Below are 14641 nucleotides of genomic sequence, written 5' to 3' on the forward strand. Positions count from 1 at the left end.
GTGTCAAAAAATTCATTTTTTGCTATATTAATACATTTCTGTTACTGGAAAATGCTTTTGAAAGGTGGTAAATTGTATGAAACAGAATGAAAATGGTTGATTTTATACATATATATATGTTGAATTAATTACGCACCAAATAAAAAAGAAAATCTTTGGTTACTTACATTATGAATGCGAGTGGATGTAATTCCTAAATTAATGCTAATTAACTTGACTGTGTTTTTGCTTGACTAAAGCTTCAATGTTAGGCAAAATTTGTGTTGTTGCTATTCGTGAAGTATCCTCCAAATGCTGATCAGTCAGACGTGTTCTAGTTTTTGATTTTGTGTTCTTAATTCGACTAAACAACTATTCACATATGTAAGTGCTGCCAAATATAATAAATTATGAGACAGCAAATATAATAAAAATATGCTGCCTATATATAGAAGATATGAACAATGCATATTTGCGTATTTCTGGATACTTTTCTTTGAACACATATTTAGAATAAAAATCAATTAATGAAGGAATTTCAAAAAACTTTCATTTAACTGCAGAGTCATATTGCATATCTGCAAAGTGTAATTGCAGCTCAGGTGGAACACTTTCGATATTGACCGAGAATGGTGAGGAAAATGTTTTCATAGAAATTTCGTTCTCGCGGAAGTCTGAAAATCTGCTTCTGAATTCCATTCTCAGATTTGAAATGCACTGTCCATAATCGTCTGGTTTCCAAGTTGTAGATCTATTTACCAACTTCAATAATTTTGTATGCAGTTTTTGTTTTGCAATTAACGTTTCCAAAGGACTAATTTAGTTTCAAACGCTTTTACAATGTCATAAAAATTATGGACAAGTAGGTCTTTTCCCAGTAAGTGGTAGTTTAGATCATTCAGATGACCAGTGACATCGACAAGAAATGTGAAATCTCCCACCCACTTTTTATCTTGAAACTCTCCAGTAAGTTTTCCTTTGGATTTCATGAATTCATCACCACCTTCCTTCAAGGGAAACAGGCGCTGAAGCATCTAGGGATGACCACTTTCCTTGAAAAAAATCTCATTTTTTCAACTTTCCTTTGTTTTGTTATCACGATTTGCAATCGTGCACTCATTAAAAGGCTTCTGATGAAAGGCTTCAAAGACCTAAAACCAGGGTTGGTAAAAAAACCAAAAAACTGGGTTTTTTTGGTTTAAACCGGTTTTTTTGTTTTAAATGGTATTAACATTAAAAACAATGAAATTTCTGAAAAATCATTCAAACTTCCAATAATTAACTAAAATAAAATGTTTATATTAATGTAATTAACACTATTCCCATGCTAATTAATCAATAAATATTTATTACATTTTAACAAAAACCACCTTTTCAAATTTAATTATTTTTTGCTTAACTCAATGGATTATTGTGTGCTTGAAAATTCTTTTAATGTTATTATTAATCATATAATATATAAAGGTTTTTCTCCAGTTACTTTCTATACTTAGTTAGGAAGCTATTTTGCAAAAAGTAATAAAAATTAGGTGAATATAATGTATTTAATGAAGCATAAATAATGCAGATTAATTAGTAATGATTTACGATATACAGGGTGATTATAACTAAGGTTCTGATTTCAGAACACTGTAAAAAATGAACGATTGTCAGAATGATTTGAAAATTGACATGAATATTCCTGAAAAAATTCAATTTCATTTGATAAAGGGGAAAAATACTTAAAAATGTAAAACTAATGACACATCATCCAACATGTGGGAAATTTGCTTGCTGAATGGAAATGATAGTCAGTCATGGCAGAATGATACCTTAATTATAGCATTTCACGATTTCATAATTCATGGAAACATCACAAAAAGTGAAGTAATCACACAAATAACTACAACTTACTCAAGAAATGTTAAATATGTTGTCCACCGCGTGTTCTGGCTATGAGGTTGAAAGCACAAAAATTCTTGTTCGACAACAGAATCAGAGTATGCCATGGTCATAATGTGGATGTGCTTGCAATTCAGCTTTATTAAACCAAACATGCCCCCCCCCCCCGTTAATATTCCTAAGGAACTTCTAACATGTAGGGGATGTGCTAGAGATTGCAATTCACCAAAGGTTTGTAATCTGTCCACTATTTATAACATTTTGAGGTACCCCCACAGCCAGAAGTTGCAAGGGATAAGGTGCATCCTGTCAAAATGGGTCTTCAGCAGCTGCTTTGCTGGTATTGCAATGTGCATCTTGATAGAAGTTCTATCCACACACTGATGCTGTGGAAGTGCCTAAATGATGTGGTTGCACAAAATAGATTTATACTGCTGGCCAAGTACAGCATCATATACTTGCACATTTTGCACTTTTTTCTTTTGCGAAAGAAACTTCCATTGCTTCAGGAGTATCCATGCAAATTTTCAAGTCATTCTGATCAGTACTTATTGTATAGTTTTGGAATCAAATCTTAAATTATAATCACCCCGTATATAGCTGATTATTTTTCATAAATCTGTTACTACTATACCGTAGAACCTTGATTAACTGGGCTTTAACAGTGTGTGTGTGAAAGTATAAAAAAACAACTATTGAATATTAAGACTGGGAGATATACAGTAGGAGATGTGCTACTTCGTATGGGAAAGAAAATGAAAATGTATGTGAGGTAATGTAACCACTAGTACACTAGTCTTTGTCCTTTAAGGACAGTTGGTGTCTTTATTGGATTATAGGACCACCTGTCCCTAGCATGATGGTGTCACTACTGTAGCTGCTTCTTTGTGAAGGGAAAAAGAAACCCTGTGAGATAATACACCACTACATTTAGATGTGTGATGCAATCGCCATTCATGAATTTGCTAAAGATATATAGAGCATCAGAATGTAGCCAAAGGTTAGAAAATGTTGTAAGAATGAGAAATTTTGGCTTTTATATATAACTTTAAATAACTAAGATACTTCATATGAAAAAAATATGTATATATTCTGGCCACTTTTCTGAGACTTTTTAAAAAAAACCACTTATAAAATCTTATGTCATTTAAAGATATACCATCAGAATGTACCCCAAGGATATAAAATGTGGTAAAAATTAAACATTTTGGCTAATAATGAACCAATATGATATTTTTCAAGGAAAAAAATGATATTTAGGCAACTTTTATTTGATTTTTTGGAAAAAAACCACTTAGTTTAAACCAAACAACCTTGCCTAAAACACAACTAAACGAACTGTACCAATATTGTACAAATCCTTTTTCCAACCAATCAAGATGCATACATCCACCTGCTCCTTACCCAACCATGCACCCGAGAAGTACGATACCACGGAAATTCCGTTCATTTCTGCTTTCTCCCACTCAAGGAGAGTGGGATGTACTCGAATTTATAGTGAAGAAGTGTATGGCTTTTACGTTAAAAGCCTTATTAAGAAGCTAAATACAAATACAAATACAAATACAACGCCACAACAGGCAAAATGCCCAACGAAGTGGCTGATAAAAAGATGCCCATAAAAATATGGTTGTCATATGTTTCAAAAATACAGCAACCCAATTAAAAATGCAATTAACACAAATTACAAACACTATATACACATGAAAAAATATTATACAATGCCCATAAAGAATACTTATGGTTGTCTTATTCTAAGAATGGATAGCTTCTCGATTTACCCCAACATGTTTATCGTATTTCTTTTTAAACGTGTCAATTGTGTTACAATTTACTACCTCCGGGGGTAAGCTATTCCATTTATTAACAACCCTATTGGAGAAAAATTCCCTGCGACACCATAACCTTGCATTGTCCCTCACCAATCGATACTGGTGTCCCCTTGTAAAAGCAGTCGATTGGCGGTGTACTAAAAGTTCATGGTCCATCCTATCCATCCCATTGAAAATTTTGAACACTTCGATCATATCTCCTCGACACCTGCGTTCATCCAATGTAAACATATTCAAAAAATGAAGTCTTTCTTCATAACTCAAGCCCTGTGTGCCAATAAGGACACGCGTAGCTCTTCTCTGCACCCCTTCAACCAAGTCTATGTCCCTCTGTAGGTATGGTCTCCAAAACCTTACAGCATACTCCAGTCCAGGACGAACTAAGCCTCGAAAAAGAGGAAGAATGACTTTAGGAGAACGCGAAGAGACCTTTTTGAAAATGAGACCAAGCATTCTATTCGATTTTTTGACAACCGCTGAACAATGTTCAGAAAACTTAAGTCGCTCGTCAATGAGAATTCCCAAATCGGTGACTCTAGTTGCATCCGGGATAGTGACACCATTCAACTCGTAAGAGAACCGTGGGTTGTTCGAACCAAAATGAGCGACCATGCACTTATCTACGCTAAACGTCATGCTCCATTCATTTGCCCATGCTGCAATCTTGTTTAAGTTGGTCTGGAGCAACTCCCTATCGCTTTCATTCCCGATTACCCCCATTAGCTTCACATCATCTGCGAATTTGCTAGTAATTCCATCGATACCCTGAATAATACCCCCTAAATACGGTACACTGATCAGCCTGTCCTTGTTATAAGTCAATATGAAGCTGGGTGACTTTTTTTTTTGTTGAAATCTTCGTTTTACCCTATTTTTGAATGATATTGTGTCAATCAATTGAAATGTTTTGACGGGCCACCAAAATAGCGACGGCGGGCCATGGGTTGAAGACCCCTACTCTAGAGCAGTGGTTCTTAACCTTATTTTGCCCATGGCCCCCCTTTCAAAATTTTTTGATTGCTGTGGCCCCCCTTGTGACAATAATTCACCCCCTCCCCCCCGCCGTTAGAAAATAGTTGGTCAAATATTGTTCATGTAAACATATATGTTTGAATTTATTTTTATTTTTTTTAATTTACTAAAATAATGGTATAAAAGTATATAATAATGGTATGTAATAAATAGTACAGTAAACGTGATACAATACAGGGAAGTTAAACAAGTAAATCAAACACTAGCAGGCTCTGTCACCGAAGTGATTTTCGCATAGTTTCCCGAAGGACGTGGTTGTGTCGGGAAAAATTCCAGTCGGTGACAAGGCCAAACGGTCCCCCCCCCCCACTCATCAGTCAAACACTCCCTCAGCGTGACATGAGACATAAAATATAGCTAAACAGTGCGGCACAATGCTTGGAGTCCACAAGAACAGCTGTACGAAACATTGAGAGGAGTATACTGATACGGAGAATGTGATGCAAAAAGAAATATACATATATATATATGCATACATATGTGCGGTATAGAAAAATATATTAAGCTATACAGTGCGGCACAATGCTTGGTGTCCACGAGAACAGCTGCACGAAATATTCATAGAGAGTATCTTGAGCAGAGAATATGATGCAAAAAAATATAAAATATGTATACATATGTGCGGTATGAAAAAAAAAAATTAGTGCGGCACAATGCTTAGGTCCGACAAGTAAAGCTTTACGAAAACTTGATGCAGAGAATGTGACGCAAAAAAACCAAAATGAGCATACATATGTATGTGTGTGTGAGACATAAAAAAAAAAATATAGCTATACATAGACGGTGGGTCACAATGCTTTGTGAACCACGAGAGACAGATATACGAAAAATTGATACATGTTGTCTTCTTAATGCAGAGAGTGTGGTGCAAAAAAAAGAAAAAAAAGTAGTGCCACACAAAAACAGCAGTTGAAATAAATTGTGCATTTTGCAGAAGATATGATTCAAAGATGGTTATATGCAATGTGCGACATGAAATGTGACATGCGGGAAAGTAGGGTGGCACCAAGCCGGGAGCTTCGAGAAACAGCTATACAGAAAGTTGATCCAAAATGTCATGTTGCAGAGAATGATCACATATTTGCAGTGGGTAGGAAAAGGCGAGAAAAAAAAGCAGCACAAAATTGATGCTAAAATGTCATGTTGCGGAAATTATGATACACAAAGTATTGATGCAATAATGACATGGTACAGTAAAATGTGAAGTAAAAAAATGGGGATAAAAAATGAGGCATGGGAAAATATATGCGGCTTAATGAGAAACACCGTATCACCGTATAGGTAGATAAAGGTGGACGGTACAGGGGCCTCAAAGGATAATGCAATACAGTAAAAAATGCAATAAGTGATTTTTAATCAATGTGACCCTTGTGGTTGATGACCAGAAACAAGTTTCTTTATGTCTGGTTCTATCAATGTGAGGGATAAACGTAAATCACCTCTGTCCATTATGTTGAGACGATTTCTTGCTTTGCTGAGTAAATTGTTCACACGACTAAACCCCGATTCTACTAGGTAAGAAGTCGGAAACGCCATGAAAAATAACTTTACTTTATCCCAAAGCTGTGGGAAGTTTTTAGAAGCAGCACTCCAAAAATTTTGTTTATCCTTATCGAAAGACAATTTTGCTGCCATGCTGCTTTGTAAGTCAATCAGCGCTTCTTGTAGTGAAATATCAACATCTTCGACATCCACAATAAATGGATTAACCACCCAGGAAGGAATTTTCATTTCGAGCAGATCATGGAAACAAATTTCCATGTCACTATGGAGTTGCTTTAGATGGCCCACGTACACAATTACATCATCGTCTTTCAGTTCATGGCTGATTACTGCCAAGGAAGGAAACTGGGCGAACTCTCGCCGTCCAACATTGGCAGCATACAACTTCACTTTTTTTAGAAAACCAGTGATGATTTCTTTGCTCGAAAAAATGTCACAGTGGCTACCCTGTAACATTTTATTCAAGGAATTGAGCTTTTCGAGGACATCACTTAGGTAAAATATGTCACACTTATTTGCGATCAATTTGTCTCCCATTTCCTTGTCTTCGAAGAATGTAACAATTGATTGCCAGAGGGTGACAAAACGGGTAAGGCAGTTACCCTGGGACAGCCAACGTATTTCAGTATGCATCAACAAACGTGTGAAGTCCTCACCATTGTCTTCATACAGCTGTTGCAACAGGCGGTCTTGAAGAGCGCTTGATTTGATACAGTTGATTGCTTTTATTACGATCTGAAGTGACTTGTGCAAACGACCTGCCAGTTTTTTTGAAACCAAGTGTTGTCTGTGAACTATGCAGTGAATGCAAAACACTTCTGGTACAACACTTTTCAAATACGCAATGAATCCTCTGTATCTTCCCGTCATAGCAGCGGCCCCATCTGTAGCACAGGCTAAAATGTTCTGAAGAGGGATATCTTTTTCTTTGAAATATGATTTAACCTCTTCAAAAATTGTTTCTCCTTTAGTATCTGTTTTAAGTTTGCGTGCAAATAGCATTTCTTCTTTCAATTTGTTGTCATGCAAATATCTAACATAGGCCATCAGTATTGCAGTGTTATCTGGTAATGTAGATTCATCAATTTGCAGAGCAAATTTCATGGTTTTCAACTGGGAGATGAGTTGGTTTTCTACATCTTCTGTCATTTCATCAATTCGTTTCGACACTGTTGAATTGCTCAAAGGAATGGATTCAATAACTTCACGAGCATTTTGGTTCATGACAGTTTTGATTACCACAGACACTGCTGGCAAAATCAGTGATTCCCCAATAGTGTGAGGTTTGTTTTCCTTGGCTATCAGTTTTGATATCTCGTAAGACGCTATCAAACCTTTTTCATTCACAATCGATTTCAGAGAAAACATTGTTCTTACTGTCGATCTTGTTTCAAATTTATCCCTCAGTGCTTGAAAATACTGTAATGATTTCTCCTTCTTGTCTTTATGAGATGATTCCAGATGCTTTTGCAACTTACACGGACGCATGTTTTTATTGGAAAGCATGTTCATGCATAACAAACACAGAGGCAATGTTTTCTCTTGTGGTGATGGAATGAATCCGTAACCAAGATACTCGACTGAGTATTGTCGACATTTTTTTTTTGCTGAGGAAGCCATGGGTAATCTAAAAAAAAATTATTCACTCAATTTAAACTAATTTTTAAATTGTCTGAAACCACAAAATGAAACAATGAATTTCATTTTGAAAACAGAAATCAGTGAAGCCTAGAAACCTTCCTCTCAGCCAATTTTCGGTAATTTGTAATACAAATACAACGTCACAACAAGCAAAATGCCCAACGAGGTGACTGAGAAAAAGATGCCGATAAAAATATGGATGTCATATATTTCAAAAATATAGCAACCCGATTAAAAATGCAATTAACAAAACTTGTAAACAATATATACACATGATAAAATATTATACAATGCACATAAAGAATACTTATGGTTGTCTTATTCTAAGTATGGATAGCTTCTCGATTTACCCCAACATGTTTATCGTATTTCTTTTTAAACGTGTCAATTGTGTTAAAATTTACTACCTCCGGGGGTAAGCTATTCCATTTATTAACAACCCTATTAGAGAAAAATTCCCTGCGACACCATAGCCTTGCATTGTCCCTCACCAATCGATACTGGTGTCCCCTTGTAAAAGCAGTCGATTGGCGGTGTACTTAAAGTTCATGGTCCATCCCATTGAAAATTTTAAACACTTCGATCATATCTCCTCGGCACCTGCGTTCATCCAATGTAAACATATTTAAAAAATGAAGTCTTTCTTCATAACTCAAGCCCCGTGTGCCAATAAGGACACGCGTAGCTCTTCTCTGCACCCCTTCAACCAAGTCTATGTCCCTCTGTAGGCATGGTCTCCAAAACCTTACAGCATACTAAAGTCCAGGACGAACTATGCCTCGAAAAAGCGGAAGAACTACTCTAGGAGAACGCGAAGAGACCTTTTTGAAAATGAGACCGAGCATTCTATTAGATTTTTTGACCACCGCTGAACAATGTTCAGAAAACCTAAGCTGCTCGTCAATGTGAATTCCCAAATCGGTGATTCTAGTTGCATCCAGGATAGTGACACCATTCAACTCGTGGGCGGTAATGCGGGGGGGGGGGGGGCACCACCCAGCGTCCAAGGTGGAGTCGACTGATCTAATGTATAAATGTACATACGAATTGACGTCATCATTATCTTGTCCCCCCCAGCAATAATGACCGTGCCCCCCCCCCAGACTTCCAAGTCTATCTCCGCCAATGATTCAACTGGTAAGAGAACCGTGGGTTGTTCGAACCAAAATGAGCGACCATGCTACCCAAAGGCTACCCACTTCTTAGCTTGATTCTTAGTAAACATTTTTTTCCTTCTATGCGAGATAACCTAAATTCTTTCTTTAATAGAAGTTTTCTATGATTCATATTTTAAAAAATGGAAAAAAAAAATTAACAATGCATTTTTATTTCAAAATAAGGAATTCGTCAGACTTTTTAAGTTATCTGAAGGTTGTGTGGGAGAGTTGAAAACAGTGTTAGAGTCTATATACAGCACATATATGTTGATAATAGTGATAAAATATCGGATTATTTCAATAAAGTTTGATAAATTTTGCTACATTTATCACATTTACCAGTGATTATGCATAATTCTCAAATTTTCAATCCATAAATATCATGATCGATGAGTCGTAAACACAATTTTTTTCATATTATGGGAACTTAATATAACTCATATTATGGAATTATTAAATTCAAATCATATATGATTTGAAATTTTTTATTAGTTTAAAACTTGAGAGAAAATTGAATTTCGCCCACAAAAATGTGAGATAAAGCTTCAATCGGCCGAAATATAATTGTACATAAATTAAAAATCATTATTAACCTGCTGCTGCGTTTGTTTTTTTCACATACTTTGGTGTACGTGAAAAAGCCAACATTACAGAAGCGATGACCATTTTTAATATTGGTGTATTATCTGATCACTATATATTATTTTTATTTGGCCACGAAGCAGTTATGCAATACATGTACAGTACCACGTTCATCTCGCCATGACAATTAATTTAAAGAAACATGAAGCATATTATAAAAATTATTGTTACTCTTGTAATGTTAGCTTCACTTACATACATAATGTAAACACAACGATGATTCATTTATCGCATTAACTATGGTTTGACAATTATGCATAATGACCTACAAATGTGATAGATTCACGGTATATGAACAAAATTTATCAAACTTACCGAAATGGCCGGTGATTATTTATATAATAACCGCAGCTCTTTATCACTTTCACCATAACATATATAGCATAGCCCCTCTTCATGGAGGGTGGCAGGGATCCATCCCAGTGAACGTGGGATGAATCTTTGATTCGAATCATATCGGATGATTAAGTATGGATATGTTTGTTTTTTACTGTAACATGTTAAAAAAATATTATGTATTTATCATTTCTTCAAAACCGTATTCACATTTGCTGAAATAATCTCCGCCATTTTTTCAGGCTAGCGTCGCTCTAAAATTTCTTTTCCTCCTTATCTTGTCAACAGCAAGCTGTTGTTAATTTTTAGCTGGGCGCTGATTGGCCAATGGCGAAATTCCCCAAAAGGGAAATTTATCGGCCTGTCCATCGTCACGTGACCTTAAGAATAACTTTTAACAATCACATCGTGGTTGCATTCGGAGCTCGATTCTTAACGTGATTCTTACGAACCGATTCTTACGTATGGATGATTGGTTATTAAGAATCAGAAGGTGGTACACCCCCTGTTTAAGTTGGTCTGGAGCAACTCCCTATCGCTTTGATTCCCGATTACCCCCATTAGCTTCGCATCATCTGCGAATTTGCTAGTAATCCCATCGATACCCTGATCGAGTTTATCCAAAAAAAGTGAAAAAAGTATAATCACTAAATAATGTCATTTTGACGTGTGAAAATTATTGGACCTAATTTTTAGTTTAGTTGATAGATTATGGAAGGAAAACACTTTCTTTCTTCTAGTTTAAGTTGATTGCCGCTAGTTATCAAAGTAGAGCAGGGGTCTTCAACCTTTCAGACATAGCGGGCCAAATCAAAACTTCCTACGAAGCCAGCGGACCACCAACTCATATAATTTAATGTTATCTGAATAGAAGGTGCCAATTGGGTCCCGAGTCAAATAGGGACAAAAATAATTGAAGACTTTTCATTTACTCTAATATTATTTATTTTATTAATTAATTAATTTTATTAATTTTTATTATTAATTATTCTGAAAAGTCTTTGATTAATTACTGTTTCAACTAATTTATTCTGAAATTTCAAGTGTGTTGAAATTACTTTAAATCATTATGTAATTACTTATTTCAGTAATTCTAAAATTATTTTCCTTCTCAATATTTCTTGAAATTATTTTTTTCAAGAATTACCCAATTATTCTTTTATTGATCGTGAAATAATTTCTATCAGAAATTACGAAATTATTTCTCTCATTGATTTACAAGTTATTTTTTTTTCACAAATTCTGAAATTATTTGTTTCATCAATTCTAAAATTATTTCTATAATCAATTCCAAAATTATTTCTATAATCAATTCCAAAATTATTTCTTTCATTTATTCTAGAATTATTTCTTTCATTTATTCTAGAATTATTTCTTTCATTTATTCTAGAATTATTTCTTTCATTTATTCTAGAATTATTTCTTTCATTTATTCTAGAATTATTTCTATAATTGATTCCGAAATAATTTCTTTCATTAATTCTAGAATTAATCGTTAAATGACCGGTGGGCCATAACAAAAAGCTCCGAGAGACGAATGCGTACCGCGAGTCATGCGTTGAAGACCCCTGTAGTAGAGATTCATCATTAATGTCACAGTTAATTATACTGAAATGCGTTGTCATATCTCTAAAAACTATTATATCTCTAGGACCAAACGTAGGTCCCGAGGGGAAGGATCGCCTCCCCCTCCCAATTGCCGAATAATATGAGAATTATTGTTCTGTCCTGTATTTTACGGGACAGTCTAACAAACCTACATAATAAATCTCCTCTGACACAACTCCCTGGATTCCCACGATGTATAAACAAATACGCACGGTGTCACTTGCGATCATAGGGACTTCGGGGCATTTGTGCAAAAGGTATCTCCCATCTAGTTGCCCTTTTATCTCTTTTCCTTCCCGTCCCTTTCTTCTTTTCTTCTCTACCATAACTAACAAAGGGACTGTATCCACACGATATTGTTCAACTGAAATCTTTCATGCATGTTGTCAGGAGCAATTAACAGTAGCTTCTAAAATACTTATTCTTGATTTGGTTGAAACAATGATTTATTGTTTAATAAAAATACCAAAACAAAATTAAAAATGTATTTATAAATTATTAATTATAATAATTAATTAATATTATGTATTATAAATTAAAATCTAACACACTTTGAGAAAAAAAATTAACTTCCTAAAATTACCTGAAGAGCTACAAAATTTCTGAACGAGAGTGATTTTTTAAGAAGTTTAGATTGATGTGTGCGGTATACTTGAAGCTCCTTCTGGGCAAAAACTAAGATGCGTGATGAGCAAAGAAAAAAAAAACGCATCAAGAAGGTTAGAGTTTATTCACTCTTCATCTGTGAAAAAATCAGAGTTGAACGACAAAACTTTTTTTGGGGGTTTTTTGGTCACGATTTTTGCAAAACTGACCACTATGCGACGCGCAACTTCAATTAGAGTATTTGACATTTTCACTTCGACTTGAACTCTAAATGTTTGAAATCTATGTAAATTATTCCTATGTATAAAATCTGCGTAATTTTTTACCTTTAAATTGACAGATACGAAGAGATACATTGAGCCAGCTATAGAAATTTTAATGCATAGATACACTTAGGTCAGAATTCATTGCATTTTCTTAGAAATCAGCAGACACAGTGAGCCTCCAACAAATGGATTTGAATTAGATATTTAAAATGTGGCCATATGCTCTTTAGGATTTTTTTTTTTTCTTCTAATGTCCACAACATTATTCCTGCAGAGTAGGAAAGTGCATTGAAACTATTTGGGATGATACAAGGCTGTTAATAGGAAACAGTATCGGTAATAGGTCAGTATCGAACAGCATATGTACAGTGGCGCTTCACAATATGCACCTGCTGATTTCTTTGGGGCTTGCTTCGCAGTCGCTTGTTCGGAATTATGAGACGACTTTTTAGAATTAGATTTAATTTCTTCAAATATAAAGCATGCGAGCTACATACATGTGTGACTTGTTTTGAACGATGTTTTGAACGTAACTGTTGCCATCTTACAAAACAGTAATAATGAGAATAAACGATAAAAAGGAAGAATACAAAAATAAAACTATCCCCAATCGTCCATACTCCCGCCCCAAAAAGGTGACAGTCAATAATCGACTGGCAAACGACATAGATGATTCACGGAACGTTTGTATAAATCATTCACAGTCTTGATTTCCACAACTCTGACCTTTCCGTCGTCACCTGGAAAGACTTGGGTCACTCGAGCCAAGTGCCACTTGAGGGGAGGTGTGTCTTCCTTCAAGATAACGAGATCGCCGACTGCTATGTTTGACGTTTCCACTTCATCCTTGGTTGAAGACTGGTCAAATATTCCCTGGACCATCGATTCCAGAAATCCTTTTGCAGTTTTTGTATCTTGGCCCATTTGGCTTGTAGACTTCCCGATGCTTCACCATCACCTTCGGGTACAGCAGTCATTGGAGTACCGATGAGAAAATGTCCAGGAGTCAGAGCTTGCAGCTCGTTTGGATCTTGGCCGAGTTGAGTTAGGGGTCTTGAATTCATGCAAGCTTCAATCTGGACAGTCAGAGTAGTTAACTCCTCATAAGTGAGAGCACTTCCCTTGCACGTTTTCAACAGATGACGCTTTAAACATTTGATGTTGGATTCCCACAGTCCACCAAAGTGAGGTGATAACGGAGGAATGAAGTGCCAATTGATTTTTTTCTTCAGAGATATCTTTCTGTACATCTTGAGATTTACAGAAATCGAACTGCACCTTTAAATAATTGGCAGCACCCTTGAAGTTGGTTGCATTGTCCGAATACATATCTGTGGGCTTCCCTCTTCTGGATATGAATCTTCTAAATGCTGCTAGGAAAGCTGCAGTACTTAGCTCTGACACGATTTCAATGTGAATGGCCTTTGTTGTGAAGCATACGAAACACGCTAAGTATGACTTGAGTCGAACCTTCGACCTCTTCAATATTGGCTTCGTTGTAATCGGTCCGGCAAAGTCTACACCAGTTCTTTGGAACGGTCTGCAGGGCAAGACTCAGTGTGAGGGTAAATTACCCAACATTGACGTCTCAGGTCGTGCCTTGAATCTGTAACAGGTTACGCACCTGTTGAGTATTTTTCTTACGGTGCTTCTACCCGACGTAATCCAGAATTGCTGTCGAATCATTGAGAGAACTAGTTCAGCTCCAGCATGAAGGTATTTGAGATGGAAATGTTCCACTACCAGGGATGTCAGATGATGATTTTTAGGCAGGAGCAATGGATGCTTGGCACTTGTACTAAGATCCGAATGTTTCAATCTACCACCCACTCGTATCAAACCCCTTGAATCGATGAATGGACTTAGTGACAAGAATTTGTTTGTGGGTGGAAGGGGATTTCCCTTATCAAGAAAACTGTGTTCGTCCTTGAACTCTGAGTTCTGCACGATCCGAACTAATGCTAGAGTAGCATCATTTAATTCAGCAGCACTTAGTGAACCAACGATTTTGTTCTTGGATTTACAATTGTGGATGAAACGAAGACTCCAAGCAGCAACACGTTGAAGTTTAACAAACGATGAATACTTGCTGATCAAACTCCATTCTTCCACGATTTCGTGAGATTGGGTTGAATTCGCCGACTTCTTTAATTCCGAT

The 14641-nt window shown here is 35.9% G+C and overlaps 2 protein-coding genes across 2 annotated transcripts; both read right to left on the bottom strand.

Moving 5' to 3' along the window:
• Nucleotides 1-6080: 6080 nt before the first annotated feature.
• LOC149074090 (SCAN domain-containing protein 3-like) lies at nt 6081-7715 on the bottom strand. Its single transcript, XM_089247316.1, has one exon. It carries the CDS (start codon nt 7713-7715, stop codon nt 6081-6083), a length of 1635 nt encoding a protein of 544 aa, XP_089103442.1.
• A 5589-nt stretch (nt 7716-13304) lies between these two features.
• On the bottom strand, nt 13305-13733 carry LOC149074091 (uncharacterized). The gene has a single exon (XM_089247318.1). It carries the CDS (start codon nt 13731-13733, stop codon nt 13305-13307), a length of 429 nt encoding a protein of 142 aa, XP_089103444.1.
• Between the last annotated feature and the right edge of the window lie 908 nt (nt 13734-14641).

This window comes from Pholcus phalangioides, unplaced genomic scaffold (genome assembly GCF_987345545.1).
Source record: "Pholcus phalangioides strain wild (caught in Gottingen) unplaced genomic scaffold, Ppha-v1.0 ptg000017l_1, whole genome shotgun sequence".
NCBI classification, from domain to species: domain Eukaryota; kingdom Metazoa; phylum Arthropoda; class Arachnida; order Araneae; family Pholcidae; genus Pholcus; species Pholcus phalangioides.